General features: G+C 31.5%; 1 protein-coding gene and 2 long non-coding RNA genes across 3 annotated transcripts; all 3 read left to right on the top strand.

The window, feature by feature from the left end:
• The first annotated feature begins 3407 nt into the window (after positions 1-3407).
• Positions 3408-5334, top strand: LOC143055954 (uncharacterized). The gene is made up of 3 exons (XR_012972178.1): positions 3408-3451; positions 4148-4311; positions 5198-5334. It is a non-coding gene; the product is annotated as an uncharacterized LOC143055954 (long non-coding RNA).
• Positions 5335-10385: 5051 nt separating this feature from the next.
• LOC143057134 (uncharacterized) lies at positions 10386-12571 on the top strand. The gene is made up of 3 exons (XR_012972646.1): positions 10386-10533; positions 11642-11818; positions 12362-12571. It is a non-coding gene; the product is annotated as an uncharacterized LOC143057134 (long non-coding RNA).
• A 2402-nt stretch (positions 12572-14973) lies between these two features.
• LOC143057133 (uncharacterized) lies at positions 14974-25931 on the top strand. The gene is made up of 10 exons (XM_076230374.1): positions 14974-15096; positions 15405-15617; positions 16060-16102; positions 16627-16790; positions 17659-17829; positions 18161-18370; positions 18914-18956; positions 19479-19642; positions 24859-25032; positions 25588-25931. Exons 1-10 carry the CDS (start codon positions 14988-14990, stop codon positions 25812-25814), a joined length of 1518 nt encoding a protein of 505 aa, XP_076086489.1. The 5' UTR covers positions 14974-14987; the 3' UTR covers positions 25815-25931.
• Positions 25932-27042: the final 1111 nt, after the last annotated feature.

The raw sequence follows: 27042 nt of genomic DNA, 5'->3' as shown, positions 1-27042 counted from the left end.
AGATTTTCTTACATTGTAGATATTCCTTGGGTTCAAACAACAAGTAATGGTAAGACTTCTTAAATGTTTTATAGAATAATCTACCTGCTGATTTAGAAAAAATATAATTTCAGTCCGTTTAATTTTTATGCCCCACCTACGATAGTAGAGGGGCATTATGTTTTCTGGTCTGTGGCTCCGTTCGTCCGTCCGTCCGTCCGTCCCTCTGTGGTTCCGTTTGTCCGTCCAGGTTAAAGTTTTTGGTCAAGGTAGTTTTTGATGAAGCTGAAGTCCAATCAACTTGAAACTTAGTACACTTGTTGCTTATGAGATGATCTTTCTAATTTTTAAGCCAAATTAGACTTTTGACCCGAATTTCGCGGTCCACTGAACATATAAAATGAAAGTGTGAGTTTCAGGTTAAAGTTTTTGGTCAAGGTAGTTTTTGATGAAGCTGAAGTCCAATCAACTTGAAACTTAGTACACTTGTTGCTTATGATATGATCTTTCTAATTTTAATGCCAAATTAGATAATTACCCAATTTCACGGTCCATGGAACATGGAAAAGGATAGTGTGAGTGGGGCATCCGTGTACTTTGGACATATTCTTGTTTTTACATACCTTAAACGTTAATACTTCTGTTAAATCTAGAATGAAAATTTAGCAATATTGCAACCAGACCTTGACCTTGTCAAACTGGAAAAATTTCCTACATAAAAGTTTTTGCATTTTTACTAGTGTTCGGAAACATGATAAGATTTTAAGATAGCACTGAAAAATCTTTTTATTCAGTCATCTTTGAAACCTAGCAAACCTATTGCATATGAATGCGTCCAATTCTCTTCCTATACTATGAAAAGGAGTTCAATGTATTTTCTGATTCAACACACCATTAGACAAAGTGAAAATATTAAAAGCACATGAATCAATTATTTTGTTTTAAATTTAGTTGAAAATGAGGTAAAGGCATAAGTTTATATATGATCATGTGTATCCTGTTAACCCTCACAATAAGAACACACTCAATTTGTAGCAACTTGGGCATAGTAAAAAATAATTTGTTATACAGGAAAGTACAAAATAAGATGATTGAAGAAAACTTCTGAATATACATGTAATGTTAGCCACTCAATGTTTATAAGCATCAGTTCAAGACCACAATTGTCGTCCCTTAATTTTTGTTGTCCATGAATGTAGTCCCTAGTGTGGACAGTGTGTTACTTGCCAATTTATTGTATACCCCTTCCAAATGTATTTCTCCATGTTTGATGCCTCAAATAGCAAGTTCAGGGATGAAATGAGACTCTCAAATAATTCGGGTCATGCATTTTAAAGTAAAGTAGTGATTTGGTCCAGTTGAAAAAGGTTAAAAATTAGCACTTCGGAAGCTGTTAAAAGAATTCAAGACCCCTTAACATAAAATTGTCCATATTTTGAGTTAGAGCTGATGAAGTTTTCTACAATTTTGATATAATTTGTTCCAAAAGTAGTGCAACACACTATAAAAAAATTATCGAGAAAGCGCAGGTGGGATTTTTTTAATTAGCATTTATTGTCTAAAAGAAATGCACTATGAAATAATTGTGGTCTCGAACCATCATCATCGAACAATATTCAAGCGGACAAAGACATAATCTAAATCGTTTTTATTACAGATTTCTCTTTAGAACAGTGGTATAGAGAAAGACAACTTGTATTATATACCAGTTTGCCAGAACACTATGTATCTGAACTTCTGGAACAAACAGGGTTGACAAGATATACATCTGATGAAGCTTGTGTTATTAGCATGCATGAAGCTGATGTCAATGGTTGGAAAAAGGGTATGACGCTTTTATTTCTTGGAACATTTTAATATACTCTTTTACCTCTGTAGATTCCCCTGTCTGTCTGTATATCACATGAAATTTCTGTCACATCATTTCAAGGAGCTATAAATCAGAGCTTCCTGGAATTTTTTATTGAGCTTCATGTTGGTTGCTTTAATATGCGACAGTTTTTTCATATTCATCAATCCTATCATCAACATCCTGTTTACCAAATACTTGTATATTATACTAACATATACAGGCTCTATCTAATCAACTTTCTGATAAACAAATCTTAAAACAGGGGTTTCATTAGTAAGCAATAGTGGGGGATATGGTTATAGGCTCTGTCTGTCTTTACAAAACAAATTAATATTCACAGATTGTTTGACACAAAGTTTTTTGAGTTAACATTAACCAAATTTGCAAATTGTTGCCTCATGTACCTCATTTTTGTATTGAGTCTAATATATTTTTGAATGATTTTATTATTTTGTAGATTGTATTGAAGATACAGATTTACCAAATATAACATCATATCCATTGGTCTGTCAATTAAAAAGCAGCTGTACAGAAATATCTTGCTGTTTGAAACTGGAATTCATTGGAAAAACCATTGAGGTGCATTTGGGACTTAATCAGGATTTACAGTTACTTGAGATCGGAATAGGAAAGCATCAATTTCAGGATTCCTTGCTAGGATTTGACTTTGGTAAATTTAAATGCTAAGGTTCAATAAAAAAATAAGTCTTATATCTACAGACAAAACCATGAACAAAAGATAAAGACATTTAAATACAAATCCAGAAAACATAACACAGAAAACTCAAAAACTTATCAACACAGACTCTACTAAAACAAGGATATTTTTAGTATTTTTACTAATAAATGGACTAAGTAGTAATAGCAGGTGAGACACTGTTAGAAAAGATTTTTGTCAAAATAAGCCATATAAGGGGAGATAACTCAATTTACCTACTGTGGATTCATTTATTTTCATGGATACCAATTTTGGTGGATTGAGAAAAACTTGTATTTTCGTCGATATTAGATTTGGTTGTTTTGCCAAATTCTGCATACATTCCTTTAGAAAATTTGTAAGTAGTTGGAACATTTAAATTCATAGTACCTCTGTGCCAATGAAATCCATGAAAATTGGTATCCAACGATTATTAATGAATCCACACTATTTTGTTTTGTAGCTAGAAAAAGAGTCCAGGTTACTTCTTCTCTTTATTTTCTGAAAAATATTTTTATCATTCATATAAAAAAGAAGATGTGGTATGATTGGCAATGAAACAACTCTCCACAAGACACCAAATGACACAGAAATTAACAACTATAGGTTACCCTACCACCTTCAACAATGAGCAAAGTCTATACTGCATAGTCAGCTATAAAAGGCTCAGTTTTCTTTCTATACACTCAAAATTAATTTTGCGTGTATCATAAGTACAATAAGAACTGTGACCATTATTTTGTATTGCATCTATCTGTTTAAAGCATGATATAAACTACATTTTAGACCCCCTGATCTTTTTCATAGTAAGTACTTCCTAGTCCCTCCCTAGATGTCATTGATAACGAATTAACTATTTACAAAATTTCCTTTTTTTCAGGTGTTGAACATGAATTCAGATTGCTAAATGTGTTTAGATTAAGGTATGTTTATTTATTGTTATACTTGCAGCTTTCTAAAGCAGTCAATATTGATGATGATGTATCTGCAGCTGCTCCTAAAAAGCTCAATAGAATCTTTTATCTTATCTTACTTACAAGATGTAATTTTACACCTATTTCAAATTAATTGCTTGTTTTTTGGGGGGAATGGAGGAGGATTGGTTCTGATACCAAAGTGAATATTGGGATTGCTTAATTTGTTAGTTAGGGGGGATTATTTTCCTTTTTCTTATTTGCAACTCCTTCTTAACCCCTGTATTACACCCTGTTGAACTTTCACATTTTCAACCGTTATAATAGCTATTGTGCATCTCTTTTATTCTTATTAATTATAGATGATTTTCCCTGAGCAAATTGAGTACTTTGCAAGTGGCAAGGGGTATATTTTTTTTGAGGTTTGCTAGGAGTACTTTTACTCTTTAGAAAAATTCAACTTCTAAACAATACTTAACTTGGGAAAGGGGGGGGCGGGAATATTTGACAATGTTTTTTATTTGTATTTTATTTAGATTTAAAGACAAAAAAGTATGATACTTGAAATTGCAGAACTTAACAGTGAAAGCACTGGAGCTATGAAAAAAATCATTGGAATATTTGAACAGTTTCAACAAGATTTTTTGGTTTTATTTGATATTTCCTTCAATAATTCATGTGTTTTATATATATTTCTTTATCTAGATATAACATATACGACTCACTATATCAGAATGATTACTTGGTGACACTGGAGGTTTCTGTTTGTTGGGAGAGTTACAAACCATGTGCATGGTCTACTTTTATACTAAAGAATACACGACTTCCTAAACAACCAAGAAATTTACAGAATGATTTCAGTGTTGCAGGTAAGCATTTCAATAAATACAATTTTAATTTTTCGAAATACTTAAGATTTTTTCTTTATCCGAAACATAGATTACCTTAGCTGTATAGGCACAACTCTTTTGGAATTTTGGGTCCTCAATGCTCTTCAACTTTATACTTGTTTGGCTTTCTAACATTTTTTTGATCTGAGGGTCACTGATGAGTCCTATGTAGATGAAATGTGTGTTTGGGGTATCTATTATAAGCTTGGTACCTTTGAAAACTATTAATAGGTAACAATTGTTTAATGAATACAATACTATTCACTCAACATGCTCCAGAATGGTAAAATTTCAAAAAAAATACTAGGTAGAGTTTAATTTGGCATTCAATCTGGACATGTTGATCTTGTAGAAAATCATTCAAAAGTAATTGATTTAACTGTTATATTAAAATCTAAAAAGAACTGAAATCCTCAAAATTGGTTAACATTTGTATGAAGCACATATAAAATCTATTGGAATTTTTATAAAACTACTTTCTCAAAACACAGTCCATAGCCTTTTCTTTAAAATTATAAAATGTTGCCAGATGGATACAAGTGTGGATTGCTTCGTAAATTTTGCCAAAAGATTTTTTGTTCAAATTCATTTTGCTAAATAACTTGTGCAATAATAGTACATGTACTGAAAAGAGAATACTTAATTCCCCATGATTGAACTTGAATGCCCTTAAAAGCCCTTAAAAAACTGTTTATTTGAAAATAACTCATGTATTTCAAGAACTTTTTTTAAATGCTTATAAAGAAGAAACAGCCTCTTATTAGAAAAGAAATAATTTGATAGAAGAGGAGAATAGATAATATTTAGAGAACATAAGATACAGTCTGCTGATATTGAAAAGATATGTTTATTAATTCCATTTCAGATTTTGACCTTTTGGATTGGACTTCAGAGAGAAGTATTGATTCTAGAAATTTAAGTAGCCTTGATCTTCTGAGATTGTACAATGATTTGGACATAGAGAGTTTTTTCTCAAATGAATGTGATAACAGCACAGTGCTCTCCAACAGCTGGAACTCTGGTATGATTTAGAATGTATTTTTATTTTGATAATCCTACTCAAAATGAAGTGGGTGTTTTTTACTGCTATATTGCCTTTTCTCTGATGTTTTTTTCTTATGATATTAAGATTTATGTGAGCATACTACTCTTTGATATGATTTCACAACTCTCGTGTCTTTGTTTTCTACCTGTTTCTAAGCCTTGTACAAATAACATTGATATTTCAAGACAATGTATGGTTATTCTATATTTACCAAATACTTATAGCAGTGTTATCATAATTGATGAGTGGTGCAAAGTCTTTTTATTTTTATCAGTTAATTTCATAGACCAGATTTTTTGCCAACTTACTTTCCATTCAACACAAATTATCTAGTTGTATTGTATTATTTTTTTATTAAAAAAAGCCACATGAAGCTTCAAGTTTTTCTACCAATTGTTTTCTATTATAATAGTGATTTTATTGATCTTTTGATTAAATTTTGAACTCTTGACTTTTCTTTTTATTTAGTTTGATCCATTTTAATCTTTTCTGTGAATCAGCTGTATACTATTTATATACCCTCTTACTTTCCAGAATGTTTGGCATCTATAAGTTTACCAGTACTACCATCAGCAACAAAATGTCATCTGGGTGACTCATGTACTTCCATCAGCTGTTGTGTTGAAGTTCCTGTCCTTCAGAGGTCATTTAACATGTTTATGAATCTAGATGCTTGTAACCTAAAGTTGACTGTTGGAATTGAAAAACTGCAGTTTGACCAGATGCTTGCCAGCTATCAGTGGGGAACAAAGAAATCTGTGTGGCTAAATGGAATCCTTAGAATTAAGTTAGTATTATGATAGTGTTATGAGTAACAGATCTTTCAATAATTTAAACATCTTGACCACCATTAACTGATTCTCATGAAAGTTTTAATTTCTTTTGCAAAGGATAACTGTTTCAGCATTTCTTTCAGATTTTAAAGTTTTTAAATATGGCTTTTCTTTTTTTATATAGACATAAAGAACCCAAATTCGTACATTTTTTGTCGGATATTTAAATGATTAATAGTTCATAAACTCCTCAATTGAACATTGTGTAATGAAGGTGATTTTATTTTCAGCTATCAGATACATGATTTACAGTATGCTAAAACGTTCAGATTGTCAGTGTCACTTGAAGTATGCATGTCATCAACGGAACCATGTGAACAGAATATCACAATATTTCACAATGTCGACATGCCCAAAGTAAAATGTGATTGGAGGCAGAACTATACAATACCAAGTAATTATCGCTATTTTGTGCATTTTTCTTTTGATCTTTTTTTGTGATAATTTTCATATCATGCTTCTCGCTTGAGATGGAAAAATTATCGCTAGAAACTAAGGAGGCCACGTGGCGTTGCTAACGAAATTGACATGAAATTGACAACGTCGTCATAGGTAAAATAGCGATAAACAGATTATCATTGGTCATCTCAACTCGATTGCTTTTCTCACTTTCGCTGTACCAGCTCAAGCGAGAAAATTAATCTCGTTGAGATGATCAACGATAATCTATAATTATACATAAACATATTCAACTATACAACAACTATGAAAAAGTAACAAGAGTACATTTGTGATGTGCTAATTTAAGTAGATATTTACATACAGTAGAATTCTTTCAAAATGACATATTTTGTTAAAACAATAAACTTTAAAAAATTGATTGTAAATAGTTTCCTAAAGTAGAGGAACAGTGTTTGTTTGCTGTTTAAATCTTTAATAATAATAATGAAAATAAAATGTTTGAAAATATTTTGTTTACAATGTAAGCTCATATTAAGTGTATATGATTTCAGGCTTTTCATACAGTGACTGGAGAATCTCTAAGCTTAATCACTATGATTATTCTGAACAAGAGCTTATTCTACACCTAATTGACGAAACAAGAATAGGACTTTACATGGAAGAGAGTTCATGCCCAAATCACTTTGTGGATAATAGATTACTGTCAGGTATGGAAACCTTTTGGTCAATTTATGATTAGCCCCTCAACATGTTAAAATTTATACTAGAATTTCCATCTGAATAGATAATTTCTGACAACATTGAACCACATGTTTCTAACAGGGAAATCTGAATGTCAAAATCCAGAGGACATGCACATACATGAATATTGAGCTGTGACTCACAGACACCATGTAAGCAGGGAGGTCTGTTTAATGTGGCATGCAAATATAGGTTTAAGTATGACCAAAAATGGTGTATACTATTTAGTATGATCTAAAATGGTGTTTGACAGAAAATTCCATGTCAAAACATCAAACATGTTCTTTAATCAAATCCATCTATTTACAGATTGTTCAAAGATTGCAAACATAGACCCATTAGATGGACCTGTTAGATGCTACATCAATGGTCATTGTAGTTCTATAGACTGTTGTGTCTCTGATGAGAAGATACTGACAAGTCTTAATGTATTCATTAATATTGATTCATGCAATGATGTTATTGATGGTGGAACCGAAAATTATAAATTTTCAAAATCACTTCTTGAATTTGATTGGAGTAAGTATTTTATAGTTCTTTGTAGTTATGTTCTAACTGTCCCTTTTTTCACCTTGTAACTAAATTACAAAATTAATTTATTTGAATATAGCATCATTTAACCTCTAAAAAAAGTAAAAGAAATAACCCTGCTAAAATGACTTGCTATACTGCGAATACAGTTTTGTTTTGCAATGACTATATTTTTTACTTGCAGTAACATTGATGGTTTTATAAATATAAAAAAGAAGATATTGCAAATGAGACAACACTCCACAAGAGACCAAATGACACAGAAATTAACAACTATAGGTCACTGTACGGCCTCCAACAATGAGCAAAGCCCATATTGCAAAGTCAGCTATAAAAGGCCCCAAAATGACAATGTAAAACAATTCAAACGTGAAAACTTAACGGCCTAATTTATGTACAAAAAATGAACAAAAACAAATATGTAACATATAAACAAACAACATGCAACCACTGAATAACAGGCTCCTGACTTGGGACAGGGACATACATACCGAATGGGGCAGGGTTAAACAGACCCTTTAAAGTCTTGTACACTACAACAAAAGCGGAATCTTGATGATAATGGCATATCATAATTTGATACAAAATACCATGGTATGTGATTTAAAAGAATATCTTTTACTTATTTCTTTTTAGAAACAGAGCATGAAATTTATCTCGGTGGAATTTATCGACTTCAGTAAGTTGTCTTATAGCCACAAGAAAGTTTAATTTGTAAAAAAAAATGGAGTAAACACTATTTTTGTACTAAAATTTCAACTTATACTTATCAGATACAGCAAAAGATATACAGTACATTCCGGTTATTTGCATAGCCTATTTGTCAGACGAAATTATGCAATAAAGCGGAGTATGCTTATATCCGAAATGCCAAAATACGGAGTCAAATAACATCGATAGAGGAAATCCTGAAGAAAGATGAACGTCCATAATCCACTTACAACATATTGAATGATTATTTATTCTAATAAAAGTTATTTGTCTAGTGTTGTGCATTTTTAATTTCATTGTTTATTCTTTCAATAAAGTTTATAAACACATTTAGTTTTAGTTTATTTATGTACCGACTTTTCCTTTACCTGAGATACGAAAATAAAATTGTTCTAAAAATAGATTTGTTTCTATAACCCGGATGTACAAATTATATTTTTACGCTTTGATTAAAACAAACTGTTTAACAATGCTACACAGTTTATGATCATTTGATACAATAAATGTGTAATGAACTGCCTTTAATATGCAGTATTTACCGATTGCACAGTGATGTAACACTGTTACAATAACCTCGTTAGTTTCGTATACAATATAGACAATATTTTAGACAATATTTTATTCGCACAAACACATTTACATTAAATGGTTATGGCATACAAAATTAAGACAATACAGTATGCAAAGCAGTTTTAACAGGTAATGGGTTCCTGCACGGGTTATTTGCTGGACATGAATGTTGAAAGTGAGAAAATATCAGTGGCGGATCCAGAAATTTTCATAAGTGGGGGCCCACTGACTGACCTAAGAGGGGGCCCGCTCCAGTCACGCTTCAGTGATTCCCTATATAAGCAACCAAATTTTTTCCCAAAAAGGGGGGGGGCCCGGGCCCCCTGGCCCCGCCCCCCTAAATCCGCCTATGAATATAATAATTTTAAGTTAATGTTCTTTTAAAAAAATATGAAAAATGAAAGATTGATGTATGAAATTCTTCAACCATATATATAAATGCCCTGTAATATTTAACATAAATGTAGATCACCCTATGCCAAATTACGAGATTGCACATTGGATAATGATCGATAATTAGCAGGCGTTATAGTTTTAAAAATAATCTATGAACAATGTTTGAAATGCAATCAATAATTAACACCTTTTGAGATAGAAGATCATAGAATGGTTGTGTTTTTACAACAATCAGCTGATTGACATCTTTATGACCTCGAGGCTTAAAATAGAATATGGGAAACTTTACCTGTGTACACATCAAGGCCTTTTTTATAATCATAAAAACACGAAAGAAACTGTTTTAAAACTTTATTTAAATAACACAGAAGTAAATGTGAAATAATATAAAAAAATGTGATGCATTCAAGAAAAATATACTTACCAAATTGCTGTTTCCGGTCAAAAATCTCGTCAGTTTTAAATAAGCATATCTAGCTGGCGATTATTTTCTATGCAATTAACCGAAATGCCACTTAAGGGGCTATGCATATAACCGTACAATTTAACATTAGATGAATGGGAAATGGTTCTGTGCAGGAGAAAAGTATGCAATTAACCGAATTATGCTATTAAGCGGTATGCAATTAAGTGGAATCGACTGTATATATCTTTAGAATAAGAGTAACTTTGAAATTTTGATTTTATAACATACATGTTCATATCTTATTTTCTTTAAACGACTCATTAAAAAGTCATTTATTTGACAATAATCTAAGAATTGTTTATTCTTAAGACATTTATTTATTTCATTAGTATTTTATTGTAGTTTTCAACTTGAAGAATTACCTGGAAGTTACAACTATATTATCAGTATGGACATTAGCATATGCTGGGATTCTGAAGCAACATGTGATTATAAGATTACAATCCTTGAAAACAATATTTTAGCAAAAGAAGATTGTGACTGGAAAAGGCCATTCCTAAAACCAGGTATTTGAGTTTTTAACCGGATTTTTGTGACAAAAATGTCGGTTATTGATTTGGGGATGTACGGCGGGGGGGCGGTCGGGCAGGCGGGCGGCAATCAAATGTTGTCCGTGCATTAACTCATGAACCATTCAACCAAAGCTTTTAAAATTTTAATATATTATTACTGACAACTATGCGAAGGTCAAGTTCAATAATGGCGATTTTGACTTTTACCGTTCATGAGTTATGGTTCTTGAAAGATTGAAAAATGGAGTTGTCCGTGCATTTACGCATGAACTGTTCTACCAAAGCTTCCCAAATTTTAATATGTTGTTACTAATGACAGAATGGAGGTCAAGTTCAATAATGACGAATTTGACTTTTACCGTTCAGGAGTTATGGTTCTTGAAAGATTGAAAAATGGAGTTTCCAGTCGTGTCTGTGCATTTATGCATGAACTGTTCTACCAAAGCTTCCGAAATTTTAATATGCTGTTACTGATGACAAAATGGAGGTCAAGTTCAATAATGACGATTTTGACTTTTACCGTTCAGGAGTTATGGTTCTTGAAAGATTGAAAAATGGTGTTTCCCGTCGTGTCCGTGCATTTTCTCATGAACCATTCAACCAAAGCTTATGAAATTTTAATATGTTGTTACTGATGACAAAATAGAGGTCAAGTTCAATAATGACGATTTTGACTTTTACCGTTCAGGAGTTATGGTTCTTGAAAGATCGTAAAATGGTGTTTCCATTCACGTTGTTGCATTTACTCATGAACCATTCAATCTAAGCTTTTCAAATTTTAATATGTTGATACTGATGACAAAATGGAGGTCAAATTTGATATTGACGATTTTCACTTTCACCATTCATCAGTAATGGTTCTTGTGATATTGCCAGGACACAAATAAATGTTAATAAATCCGGTTTGCTGTCGTTGTGACAGCCTCTTGTTATACTTTTTTTTTTAAATTTTATGGCAGCTTTGTATGCAGGTAATTGAGTTCTGGTCTGACAAAGATAGTCTTTTACATGTAACCTAATCTAGACTAATTTTTATCACCTAACCTTAGAAGGATGAATCTCATTGTCTGTATTTTAATGATCTTTTTTCATTCATTTGAAGATTTTTCTTTGACAAAATGGGAAATTGAAAATGGATATCCAGTAAATACATCTTTAAATGGACAATCATTGACAGATTTACTAGAAGAACTTGGTGTTTCCAAGTATTATGAGAGTAAACAATGTAATACAAGCAGCCGTCCTGATTTTCCACTTACAGCTGAGGGATGGAGAAATTGTAAGGATCTTTTTTTGTTTTTTTAGTGTATCCATTACTGTGGATTCATTTATTTGTGTCAATACCAATTTTCATGAATTGGAAGAACTGTTGTATTTAAGTTGATTTCATGTTTTTGCCAAAAACAGCATACACACCTTAGAAAATTTATACTTTGTTGTTGGATAAAATTTGTGGTTTAAATACCTGCAGGAAATTTACAATAATTGGTACCCCAAGTTATCATGAGTCCTGAGTATATAAAGTTATTTTTATACCACTTTTCAGTGTACCAATTTCTCCCTGTAATGATCAGAATATCTCTTTTTACGTCTCTGTATATATGCCTCCATCAAATCCTTTCCATTAAATGTCTTGTGCACAACTCAAGATTTGGTGTAAAAGAAACAGAGTCTAAAGTTTCAAATTCAGTGTTACAAACCCACGATTACCCCTTCCATGTCTTATTTTACACAATGAACTCTATCAAAAACAAAAATGACAGATTGTTTACATGTTACAGATATCTGATTAGAGTTATGCTATTCTCGACTATTATTCCAGCATGCCCTCATAAAGTCGGCTCGATCTTACCACTCCCAGACAACATTGTTTGCAGTCTGTCTGATACATGTACCCGTGTGGATTGCTGTATGAATGTGGAGCTGCTGGACAAATCATTCCACATTTACCTGGACATTGGTCCATGTTATCATAGATTGACAGTTGGTATTGAACAGATGCAGTTTAACAGAAGTCTGCAAGACTATAGTTGGGGTATGGAAAAAATGGATAATAATGACTGCTTATGATAGATGAATGATATTTTCTATAAAGTTGCATTAATATTCATACATATTAGTTTGTTGTTTATTTCAACTCTCTGTAGGTCATGGTCTAGTGACTTTCAATTATTTACCAATTCTCAATGTTCAGTTTTTTGCTTTAGTTAGTTTGAGAGGAACTACTTACAATAGACAATGAAAATTTCTATATTCTTACATTACTGTCTGTTAATCTCAGTGTGATGACCACTTCAAAGCCCTCCCAAATAGTTCATGGTCAAACAATGTTGCTGTTCATCAGATTGTCTTTTATCTTAATTGTATGCATACAGACGAGACATATCTCTGTTTCAGCAGTTTATCTTAATTATATATAAGGTAATGTACAATAATAGTTGTTTTATAAATTAATGATATCCTATGTTTCATAATCATTACATATGATACAATTATTAATTGATTTTTGCAGGTACAGTTTTAGCAGTATCTTTATTAGGAGTCATAAACTTGAAGTAGGTATTCTGATTAGAAAAAAATCTCACTAAAAGCCTTTTAAAGATATACTAAGCTTGTATCACCTGACCTGTTGTATCTTTATAAACTTAATGTAGCTTGTGTCTTGTATTTTGATGAAATTTTAACTACATTAATTGTCATATTCCTTGTGAATTATGTAATGTAATATAAATTATGGTTGTCAGTAAAAACTAAACATTTTGGACCTTTTGAAAAAACACATATGTCCTTGTTGCAGTTAATAATTATATATAGAATGAATTATCATTTTGTTGCATTTAGATATCATAGATTATTCTAAATATTTTGCTATACAGTTTTACAATAGATGATTTGCCAGATGACAAGATGTATATTGTCAGTATGAATGTGTCAGTTTGTTTTGATGCTAACAGTACTTGTGAGGATGATATAGTGAATGTTCTGAACAATGCCTTGCTACCAAAACAACAGTGTGAATATTCAGAAGATTTTGTTGAAGAAGGTAAGATTATTGCATACAATAAATAAAAATATTACAAGATAATTGAACAACTCATGTATATTTTTTTTTAATTTGAAACACACAGTGTGGATTCCATTTGTGTGACAATCTGTTTTGGTTTAAACACAGATATCCCTTTTTCAATAAATTTGGTTCAGTTAGTTTGGAGCTGGTAATTGGCTATACATTTGGGTCAATATCTTTAATTGTTTTCACATAGGCAGTAATGGTAACCTTTTTTCCTGTAGCTCAGTCCATATCGTTAACTTGGATATGTATCATAGCTCATTTCGAAGCTGTGACATTTTCACATATGTGGTTAAATTTTTGGGGTACAAAGTGAGATTACTTTTTCCTTAAATTAGCATACCCTGAACATCCTTTTGTGATGCAGCTCCTTGTGGTAAAATATCTCCTTTTTAACACAATAAGTTCTTTGAAAATTTAATACTTTGAACACATTTAATAGCTCCATAGTTTTTATACGACCGCAAAAATTGAAAATTTTTTGGTCGTATATTGGTATTATGTTGGCGTCGTTGTCTACTTCGTCGTCGTCGTCCGAATACTTTTAGTTTTCGCACTCTAACTTTAGTAAAAGTAAATAGAAATCTATGAAATTTTAACACAAGGTTTATGACCACAAAAGGAAGGTGGGATTGATTTTGGGAGTTTTGGTCCCAACATTTTAGGAATTAGGGGCCAAAAAGAGCCCAAATAAGCATTTTCTTGGTTTTCGCACTATAACTTTAGTTTAAGTAAATAGAAATCTATGAAATTTTGACACAAGGTTTATGACCACAAAAGGAAGGTGGGATTGATTTTGGGAGTTTTGGTTCCAACAGTTTAGGAATAAGGGGCCAAAATAAGCATTATTCTTGGTTTTCGCACAATAACTTTAGTATAAGTAAATAGAAATCTATGAAATTTAAACACAAGGTTTATGACCATAAAAGGAAGGTTGGGTTTGATTTTGGGAGTTTTGGTCCCAACAGTTTATTACACATTTATTCTATGTTCCTCTACTTTCCTAATCACCACAAATGGTTAAGTTCAGTCATTTGTAAAAAATAAAAACATGTCCAATATCACTACACCACAGATTTTTTCTTTACACGTGACTTTTGAGTTCCTCATTTCGAGGTGCATTAGGGATGTTGTCCCATTTGTACAATGCTCTATTTCACTGATGGTCAATTTTCTAAAAAAATAATTGTTATTTTTATTTTTTTTACATGAAAGTTCAGCAGATTTAGCTTTTATTGTGTTTGTTCATCATATATGAAAAGAACATAGCATTTACATATTTGCTATTAAAAATTTAACTTTTCTTTTTTAAGATTTTTCGTTGACGAAGTGGATGTCAGATAGAAATATCACTAGGACAGATGAGTTACAGGAGTACATGCTGTACCAGATCCTTGAGGAGCTTGATGCATTGTCTTTTTTGAGTGAATATTCTTGTGATAGATCAACAGAACCATGGGGACCAACCAATGATGGCTGGATAAGAGGTTAATTAGACATGACTTTTATTTCATTTCTTTTATCAAAAGATATTTACTAGTAAAAAGAAAATGGCTAATAACAAATGTAGAATGTTGAAGTTTAGATTCTTTTGAATATGATCAATATTTGCTACAGATTAAGTAAAAATTTCATTGAATGAAAAGTGGTGTTTTAACTGAAGTTTATATGTGCAATAGGAGATGATATCTTCTTTAAACATAACGTTGTTTCTTAATTCCTTTTAGCTAAAATTAAAAGTATTATTTTTCAAGTTTTTAAAGTTTAAAAATTGCTTAAAGTTTTTTTTTTACAGAATGTTCTAGCTATGTGACACTTCCATACCTTAACAGTGGGGAGACTACATGTATTATCATGGATACATGTACAGGAATAAAGTGTTGTGTGGAAGTATTGTCTCTCGGAATGTCATTTGATTTCTCTTTTGAACTTGATGCATGCAACTTCCAATTAACCATTCGTATAGAGAGATTTGTCTACAATGAATCACTTGTGAATTATGTCTATGGTAAGAAATTATTATAATATATAAAGAATTTCTTAAGTTTTGAAATTGAAGAAACAGAAAAAATGCCATACTATATGAAAATAAGAAGATACAGTATGTGATATAATTGCCAATGAGACAAGTCTTCATCAAATACCAAAGGACGTAAAAGTTTGTTCAGTTAATCAACTTTATTGTCTTGTACAGAGTTTTTTTTATTCATATTGTCTAGGAAACTGATAACATTAGATTAATTGGATACTTTGAACACTGGAAGTTCAAGCATGTATATGTTTGGTTGATAATAAAGTGATGGAACAAAATCATTTTATTGTATTCTTTAATTTTACAAAAGCTGTTGAGGAATGCCACAAAAATGATGAGGATACTTTTTGAATGTTTTATGCAAGGTTTATTAGTGATGTGATAATGTTGTAATTCATATTTTTTTTTTGTATTTTAGGGACTCATCATCAGTTTTATTTGAAAGGAATTTTCTTCATTGAGTAAGTTGGTTTTTATACTGAAAATCAAAATCTGACTTTAAGTTACAAGATAAAACTGTACATTGAGTATAGAGGTCAAGTTGGTAGCACTGTACTAAGCTTTCCAATTATCTTTTGTATAGTGACTTATATTTAAAAGATGTTAAAAAAAGAGATAAATAGTGAAATATTTTGACCAAGAAACTATAATACTGCTAAATCTAATATCCATTTCAAGTACTGCTAGCCAACCAAATGCCAAGTCTGTTTTGATCTTCTCTGCAATCATATAGTCTGACCACAATACAAAATAATCATAGAATAATTCAGTTCACAGGTATCAAAAAACTGACATATTCTGAATAAAGTCATGTTCAATTTCAGTTTTTTTTTTTTTACTCCAAAAATCAAATTTCCAGACAAGGGTGCAGAGCCAATGGAATAATATTGAAATAGCCATTTGATAATCTCAATTTATTTACATTCATTTAGTAGATGTTTGTATATGTTTGTTTTAATGTACAGAAACTGGTCATGTTTTGCAGGTATACTGTTGATGAGCTATCAGCTTCAGAATTTATATTATCTCTTAGTCTTGGTATATGCTTTGAGTCCTCAGAACCCCATTGTATGATCACACAACTTATAGCAGACAAAATCAGTCTACCTAAACCATCTTGTGACTGGAATCAAGGATATAGAATTCAAAGTGAGTAGAACAAGTTGTAAAACAATATAATAGGTAAACATCTTTGTTGTTTCCATGATGAACAGTAAAATTACATATAATGTAAGGTTAATTTGTGGGGATAAAAAAATATGAAGCACATACATTAATCATTCATCTAACAATAGCAAAATAAATTTTACTTGTCAATCTGTGTTTAACCTAGTTTCATGATCCATTGGTCAACATGAAGTTTTAGTGGTATTGAAATCTGTTTTTCAGATACCAACAGCAAAAAGGTCAAAACATTCGGTGAATGGCATGACTGCAAGTTGTAACACATCCATCTTTCTGATTTCATCTGACCATTACATCATTTTTATAAATGTAAAATTCATGTGATAAAGTCTTCATCTTGAAGTGTGTCAACATAAGTTCATTCTTGATCAGTACCACTGAGTAAACCGATAATTGTTCACACTCTTTAATCTTTAATAATTATAGATTATCGTTGATCATCTCAACGAAATTGATTCTAGCTTGAGCCGGGACGGCAAAAGCGAAGAAGGCAATCGAGTTGAGATGACCAATGATAATCTGTTTATCGCTATTTTACCTATCACTATGTTGTCAATTTCATGTCAATTTCGTTAACAACACTGTGTGCATGCTTAGTTTCTAGCGATAATTTTCCATCTCAAGCAAGTACCATGATGTGAAAAATTAAAAAAAAAAATCAAAGGAAAAATGCAAAAAATAGCGATAATTAACATTAGCGTTCTTCTTCTATCTGATAGATGTATTTTCTTAGAATTGCAGTTCCTGATTTTTAAGAAGAAAGTTAGTGATGAAATCAGAGAAATCTTCAGCATTTGGAAGCTAAACTAGATGATTCTTGATTTTTTTACAGATTTTTCCTTAGAAGATTGGACAAGTGCAAGAGGAGAAGATTTAACAAACCTTACAGATCTAGCAATTAAACAAGTTTCAAGTGACCTTGGGATATCTAAGTTCTTCAAGATTCCTTCATGTGTCAGAAACGGAATGTTTTATCAACCAGAAAACCTTGGTTGGAAAAGAGGTAGAAGAGTACTATAAGATTACTGTTTATGACTGTGGGAAAATTGTAGATTTTGTATAAAACAATTTTGATAAATGAACGATATGAACTTTTGCCAGTAGAAAAATAACATGAGTATATGTCCTTGTGATTATGTCATACTAAGATCTTCTTGCATATAAAAACACCAACAAAATGGAAAGTTAGTGAAGTCTACAAATAAAAGCAAAAATAGAAAAAAAGGTATTCAAAAGAGTATTTAGTTTCGATATGTATTTGTGGGTCTTTAAGATATCGTTTATTGTCATATTAAATTATTTTGTTTTCACATTATTTTGTATCTTGTTTTCAGATTGCCATGTAACAACAGAACTTCCTGAACTTCACCCAGGAATGGCATGTGTCTTACTATCTTCATGTACAGAAGTTGACTGTTGCATAGATGTTGACATAGTTCATCATTCATTTAATGTTATCCTAAAGCTGGATCCATGCGATGAAAAATTAATTGTTGGGATCGAAAATTTTGTTTTTGAAATATCTCTCTATGAATTTGATTGGGGTAAGTTTTCAATGAATATGAAGAACATAAAAAAAAAGTATTTATAGTTGGTTGTACTTTTAATACATACATGTAATCAACTGATACAAGTTTTGATTTCTTTTAAATAAGACCTTGTAAAAATAATAATCTGTAGCTTTTGTTTAATCAAAACTCAGAACTAGAATTGATAATTACTATATAATTTTAACAAAAACGGATATTATTATATTTAAAATACACTTAGTACACTTAAATTGACTGAAAAAAAATCATTACAGAGTAGTAGAGTATGCACTTGAAAAGCATGGAGGACCCAACATTTTGAAAGATTTTTATAGCCTGCAAACAATAATGCATGATATTGAAAACTAATATACATTCATATTCATGTTTATTATGATTATAATATTAGTAAAAAAAACATCAGTTTTTACTTGAGTTTCAGAGATCCCTTAACATCAATATGTGATATTGCAAACCGACATCATAGTGTTCTTTTGGAGATATGTTTTTGTTTTTCTGTTCATTCAGTAATTTTATTATTTTCACTTTTATTGGTAGGAGTACTCAAGAAACTATATTTGAATAGTGTTATACGTATGGAGTAAGTATAGTATATTGGTGAAATTTTCATCACTTCATTAGATATTTGTTAAAGATCCAGTACTCATACCGGTAATTCTTGTCTTCTGCAAATGTTCTACTAATTAATGAAAATCCAAAATTGCTTCTTCCTATTTGTGGCTGCTGATGCTAAAAACAGAATTGTCTACAAATGTAAACCAATTTTCTTACACTGTCTGGTTGTAAATCAAACTGCTCAAAAAGAATCTATGTAAGTCTGAAGTAAGTCATCTGAAGCAAGTAATGTTTCACTTGAAAAATGACTTAAATCTAGTAGTAATGTTAAAAATTCTAAATGAAAATAGAATAATGGTAAAGATTAATATGAATTCAGTTCTTAAGAAAGTGTAATTTGCCATTTTGTCAGTTTCTAAACATTTTACACTAAGATACCGGTAACAATATTTCCTTTCATCTTGAATTAAAGCTTTATAAATAAAGTTCAATATAAGTCTAATATTTATTTTGATGAACCACTCAACTCAAACCTTTTTTTTCTTAGTTATTCCATATATGACCTGAAGAGTGATGGTACTTACTTGGTCAGTATGAATGTCAGCATTTGTTTTGAATATTCCAAGCCATGTCTAATTGACCAAGTAGTCCTGAATAAAACTAAACTGGCAAAGAAACCATGTAAATGGCAGACAGGATTTAAAAATTCAAGTAAGTTGAGGTCATTCATAATTTTCTCTACTTATGTTAATCTCGACCTATTTTACATACAGTATTTTAATGTGGTACCCATTAGTAGATAATTCATTGTTAACACTCAGTCTAGGAAACACAGAAGATTTGTTATTCTGTACTGTCTACAAAAATTTCGTGTTGGTCTTCATGATTTTTATTGTTGAAAATAACCTACCTTACAATAAGTAAAATTGATAAATTTTGATATAATTATTAAATAAATCTATGATTGCAAGCTCATGCAGTCCACTTATTAAGTACCTTTAGCAGCTACTACCAGAACAGTGTTATTGCTTTAATTTCTTGGGTCCTGAATTGATTTGAATTGGTCTTGATAAATTATATGGAAATTTACTGAGCATTACTAAGAATGTTTAGATAAGTAAAGAGTTATAATGTCTCATTAGCACTCATACCACATCTTCTTATATCTAAAATCTAAATTGAACACACCAACAAGGCTTCCAAAACGATCATATATTCCAGTCAATTGTATAACGTCCGGTAAAATTCCAGCTGAGCAAAGCATGAAACGGTCATCTACTTTTTAGTTTTCAAGGCTTTTTCGGTCATTTTAACATAATTCACGATCTTTTTGACCCAAACTTTTTCCTTTAACAGCCACACATTTCCGGTCATTAAAGTGACATGATGATTAATTACTATCAAAACAACCCCTGCTTCAATATTTCCTAATTTTAATCAAGGCTAATTAGTTGTTGGACAGCTGAAAACTACCTGTTCAGGTGACAGGTAAACTATTTTCAGTACCAGACATCGTATAAATTAATCAGTCTATTCAAAATTATTTTCGTACATTTCAGCGGTTTGTATCTAATTAATTTAGTCCAAAAGATTAAAATTATAATAAATACATTTATAAAGTTTAACATGATTTGATGAAACATTTAAAAAGGTTTTAAACATGTGTGTGCATGTGCACAGGTGGGAAATTTAATTTTATGCATCCTACATTTCTTAAAAAATGCTAAAATTATCATTGATACCTGTATCTAACGTTCATTTCAAGTATTTTGTTGAAAAATAACATGGAAAGAGCTTCTACACTCAGTCGTGCTTTGTAAACGTACACAGATTTTACGTATCCGTTTATAGTCCATGTTTTACCATTGTCAAGTTAACATCCGGTTTGGGAAATGTGACTTAAAAACGAAAGTAAAGTTTTTGACAACGTCATTTTGCACAAATAAAGAGTCTCGGGCAGATGTGAGCCCGCTGATGTGCACACTGTGAATGATGCACCGCCAATTTTAACAGTTTATGTCAGAACATCAAATTCATATCAAAGTAAAGTTTAATATCATATTTTTAGCTCACCTGGCCCGAATGGCCAAGTGAGCTTTTCCCATCACTTGGCGTCCGGCGTCCGTCATCTGTCGTCGTTAACTTTTACAAAAATCTTCTCTTCTGAAACTACTGGACCAAATTAATCCAAACTTGGCCACAATCATCTTTGGGGTATCTAGTTTAAAAAATGTGTCTGCTGACCCAGCCATCAAATCAAGATGGCTGCCACGGCTAAAAATAGAACATAGGGGTAAAATGCAGTTTTTGGCTTATAACTCAAAAACCATAGCATTTAGAGCAAATTTGACTAAGTAAAATTGTTTATCAGGTCAAGATCTATCTGCCCTGAGATTTTTAGATGAATCGGACAACCTTTGTTGGGTTGCTGCCCCTGAATTGGTAATTTTTAGGAAATTTTGCTGTTTTTGGTTATTATCTTAAATATTATTATAGATAGAGATAAACTGTAACCAGCAATAATGTTCAGCAAAGTAAGATTTACAAATAAGTCAACGTGACTGAAATGGTCAGTTGACCCCTTTTGGAGTTATTGCCCTTTATAGTCAATTTTTAACCATTTTTCATAAATCTTAATTATCTTTTACAAAAATCTTCTCCTCTGAAACTACTCGGCCAAATTAATCTAAACTTAGCCACAATCATCTTTGGGGTATCTAGTTTAAAAAATGTGTCTGGTGACCCGGCCATCAAATCAAGATGGCCGCCACTGCAAAAAATAGAACATATGGGTAAAATGTAGTTTTTGGCTTATAACTCAAAAAGCAAAGCATTAAGAGCCAATCTGACATGATTAAAATTGTTTATCAGGTCAAGATCTCTCTGCCCTTAAATTTTCAGATGAATTGGACAACCCGTTGTTGGGTTGCTGCCCCTGAATCAGTTATTTTAAGGAAATTTTGGTGTTTTTGGTTATTATCTTGAATATTATCATAGATAGAGATAAACTGTAAACAGCATTAATGTTCAGCAAAGTAACATTTACAAATAAGTCAACATGACCGAAATGGTCAATTGACCCCTAAGGAGTTATTGTCCTTTATAGTCAATTTTTTAAAATTTTCATAAAATTTATAAATTTTTATTTACATTTTCCACTGAAAATACTGGGCCAAGTTCATTATAGATAGAGATAATTGTAAGCAGCAAGACTGTTTAGTAAAGTAAGATGTACAAACACATCACCATCACCAAAACACAATTTGGTCATGAATCCATTTGCTTCCTTTGTTTAATATTCACATAGACCAAGGTGAGCGACACACGCTCTTAAGAGCCTCTAGTTTTTAGTGGAAGAAGACGTCAAGTCTTCTGAAGACTTAAGGGGCTGACCATTGGCATTGAGTCTCCGTATGCCGCATTCATTTCGTGTATTACAATTTCAAAACAACTTAGATTCCTGACACCGATTTTACACATGATTAGGCATCTGAATCATTTAATTTGTAAATTATGATTGTAAAACAATCACTATCGTAAATATGACCCTTTTATTTATGTAAATTATTAGATTTCATCTTATCCACATGAACGTTATTTGTTTACTTGTAACAGGATGTTTTAACTGTAGATATTTGTATTACGCATGCGTGAATTTGGTATCGGGACAACTCGCCCTGTTTACAAGTTCGCCCTTGAAGTTACGAATTTGCAATCCTGCAGACAAGAAGATTTTGTTTTTATATAAATAAAAAGGATATATAAAGTGTTGTCTTTATTCATGGTTTTCCTTTGTCATGTGAATTAGATGCCCTTCGTAACATACATGTGAACCTCCCGTTTAGGAGAAAAAACTCCCGTGTATGAAATTTTTCAGACGCCATATTTGATCATTTATTACTACTGTACGGGTGTAATTGACACCTGTGTTAAATTTTACCTGAACATCAAAGAAGATGTATAATTATATGGCTTCACTTGACAGCTTGGGTGTCAAACATACTGGTAATCAACGATGTTTACCTCCGGCTAACTGCCGTTGTTTTATCAAAACGATGTGTATTGGGAATATTGAAATACTTTTTTGTTACTTCCCTTTGTTTTATCCTGTTTTCAGTTATTTTGCTTTTAAAAATGTAAATTGTAAAAAGACTATAAATGATTGATATTTTAATCAAATAATCATAAAAGGATGTTGATTAAATGAATTTAAATGATTTTGGACAAATAAAAAAATTAAAATTTATAAATTATTTTAGCAATCTAGACCTCCTTTCAAGGATTAAATTGAAGTTTATATCATAATTTTGTTTACAACAGAATTTTTTTATTTAATTTACGATGTTGCAAATATACATGTGGAGCTTATTTCTTTCTTATTTGTCTATACATTTACAAATGATAAGGAGATGAAGACATGAACAAAAATATATACAGATAAGATATATAAATATAATGATTTATTTGCTAGCAGTGAACAATCATTTGGCAAAAACAAAACAAAACAAAACAAGAAACAGATTCTTCTTATTATTTTATTTTATTCAAATAGAGAGGCAATAATGGAACTATAAACATTACAATTTGATGGTAATTTGAAGAAAAAACACAATTTCTACATCATTTGGTTACATTTAAGACAAAATTTATGTCGATAAAAAAACATGATGTTTTGACCATTCAGTACTTAACCCTTTCCTCCATAATGACGCTTTTTGACGCCACCCCCTTTACTCCATAATGACGCCTGTGTAGTACCTCAGTTGAAACACTTTGACTACAAAGTGTCTGCAGTAGACTCAATAAAATTTGTATCCAATATGAAAAGGAATATCATAGGAATATTCTACTTAAATTTATTTAATGAAATATTTGTTTTTTGCAATGCATTTTAATACTTTAAAGCCTATTTTCAGCATTTTATTGAAAAATTCTATTTTGTGTTCATTTTTTACAGTGGGTTGTGATGATCTTCCAGTTAGGTTACCCTCATTTGGGGTGTTGTTCCCAACCTGTTAAAGGTCCATCTTTGTGCATAATTCAAAATTGGAAATTTCAACAAGCATCTAATATTCTTAATCTGGAAAGTAAACCCTGGTCTGCTAGCTTCATGTATATTTTTTCTACCGATTTAATATATAACTAGAATCATGCAAACAGACTTAAGGAAAAGGCATGTAAGTTCATCATACAAATATGACACTTTTTCTAGACAATCCAGATCTTGCAAAATACGTCGCTAAAAATTGCAACCTTTAAAATTGTTGTGCAGTAAAAACCCATATGGGAACTTTCAAAAGTTGGCAGGTATGTAACAAGTCTTACTATTTTTATGCTCCATTTATGGGCAATATGTTTTCTAGTCTGTCCGTCCGTCCTGCTTCTGGTTATAAAGTTTATGGTCGAGGTAGTTTTTGATGAAGTTGAAATCCAATCAACTTGAAACTTAGTACACATGTGTTCCTCTTGATATGATCTTCTTAATTACTGCCAAATTAAAGATTTTACCTAATTTTCATAGTCAACTGAACATAGAAAATGATTGTACGGCTGGGAAATCCATGTACTTATGACCTTTTCTTGTTTGAAGAAAAAAAATACATTTTAACGATAATGGAACAAAGCAGCCTGGGTAAGTGGGGCTGCTTTTATGGTAATTCAAGTTACCTTTTATTCACCTTCTTCCACTTCAGAGCTATCAGCTCTTTGATTAATCTTATGTCAATCATTGGGATGGCCATCTGATTACCATAATTGCCTTTTGTGACTTAGTCTTAGGGATTAAAATAGGGATCAGATATAAAATGTCCGGCTGGCTCAAAATTTTTTTAGAAGCCCTGCTCACCAACTGCATAAAAATTATATATTAATTATATAACCCTTGTATGAGTTTGGGTGTAAAGCAATTGCTGAATTTCTATTGATAGGTTTTAGTCTATCCTCATGGAAAGAAACATCTGGTGTGGATCCATCACAACCATTGAGTCAGTTAGAGATACAAAAGCTTGAAGAAACTCTTGGAATAGCTCCATTTCTTTTGGACAATGCCTGTCAAAGATTTAACTCTCCATATGTTCCTCAAACTGATGGATGGAAAACAGGTATGAAATATACTTTTATTTCATTACACTTCTTATTTTTATGCCCCATTTATGAGCATTATGTTTTCTGATCTGTGCGTCCATTCCTCCATTTTTATGTCCTGCTACAGCTAAAGTTATTGGTTAAGATAGTTGAAGTCCTCTTAACTTGAAACTTAGTACACATATGCCTTATAGTATGATCTTACAAATTTGAAGCAAAATAAGAGTTTTGATATTTCCATTGTCAGCCCATCAGTATGACAACACTTTGTATTATAACTAAATTTTCTCTTGATATCGAAATTTGTGATTTTAGAGTTATTGGACTTCAATTGTCAGATAAAATTACCACAAACTTCATACCATTATAAGGATAAGTAAATGCAGACATAATCCATAAACCATTGCATATTCTCTGGCAATTTTAATTTTAAAGGGCAATTTCAAAATGTGCTTGTCATGCATATATTCTCTCTAAGCAGCTGCTCATTTAGTATACACATTTGAAGCAGCTGCTAATTCTATTGGGTATCTATATTTGAATATATGAAATTCTTATGATTTTTTTTGTAGACTGTTCACAAGAAATTAGGAATCTACCATCACTCCTGAGTAATATGAACTGTTACATTGATCAGTCCTGTACAGCAGTTCAGTGTTGTATTGATGTCAATGAACTTGGAAAATCTTTAGAGATAGGTGTGGAGATTGATCCATGTGACTTCAGGTTGACAGTCAGGATAGAGAAATTAAGCTTTGATGTTACATTGTATGATTATGTATGGGGTAAGTCAGATTGATCCATGTGACTTCAGGTTGACAGTCAGGATAGAGAAACTAAGCTTTGATGTTACATTGTACGACTATGTGTGGGGTAAGTGTAATTGATCCATGTGACTTCAAGTTGACAGTCAGGATAGAGAAATTGAGCTTTGATGTTACATTGTATGATTATGTATGGGGTAAGTCAGATTGATCCATGTGACTTCAGGTTGACGGTCAGGATAGAGAAATTGAGCTTTGATGTTACATTTTATGATTATGTATGGGGTAAGTCAGATTGATCCATGTGACTTCAGGTTGACAGTCAGGATGGAGAAACTAAGCTTTGATGTTACATTGTATGATTATGTGTGGGGTAAGTCAGATGGATCCATGTGACTTCAAGTTGACAGTCAGGATAGAGAAATTGAGCTTTGATGTTACATTTTATGATTATGTATGTGGTAAGTCAGATTGATCCATGTGACTTCAGGTTGACGGTCAGGATAGAGAAATTGAGCTTTGATGTTACATTGTATGATTATGTGTGGGGTAAGTTTGATTGATCCATGTGACTTCAAGTTGACGGTCAGGATAGAGAAATTGAGCTTTGATGTTACATTGTATGATTATGTATGGGGTAAGTCAGATTGATTTTACATTACATTATATAAGTTGCTGTTCTTAATTGATTTTATTGTATAAATTGATTGATTGTATCAGTTGAAGCTAAAATAGGGCTTATCTTAATACATACCTGTCAGCTTTTATAAGGAAAAATCTTTCTGAACAATTTTGAACATAAGAGGACCCAATGCATATATCTTAAACATGTCCATAATTAGCATCCTCTAAGTTTAAAAAAATGAATGTACTGTGCACATGTCTGTCTGACAGATTTCATCTGACCTTGACCTCATTTTAAAAGTTCATTCATCAATAAGTGTTCATAAGTATGTCTGCTTTTCAGATGCTATAAGCATTAGGTTAAATATATTTGGTCAATTTCATGATTGTAAGGTGACCATATGTCTTGAAGATTTCACCCAACATTGACCTCATTTACATGGATTATTGATAAGTTTGTGATACATGTGCTTGTAGTAAAAACTTTGTGCATTCTTATTATGAAAACCACTTGTAATAAACCTATCTAATCATTTGACACTCTAAATCAACATATATATCAATTACTTGCAATATACAAACATCTTCATTCTTCATGGTACCTTTCAATTTAAAGACCAGTAAATGCTTATTAGATGA

Source organism: Mytilus galloprovincialis, chromosome 13, assembly GCF_965363235.1.
Source record: "Mytilus galloprovincialis chromosome 13, xbMytGall1.hap1.1, whole genome shotgun sequence".
Classification (NCBI taxonomy): Eukaryota; Metazoa; Mollusca; class Bivalvia; order Mytilida; family Mytilidae; genus Mytilus; species Mytilus galloprovincialis.
This window is presented reverse-complemented; position numbering and strand designations above follow the sequence as displayed.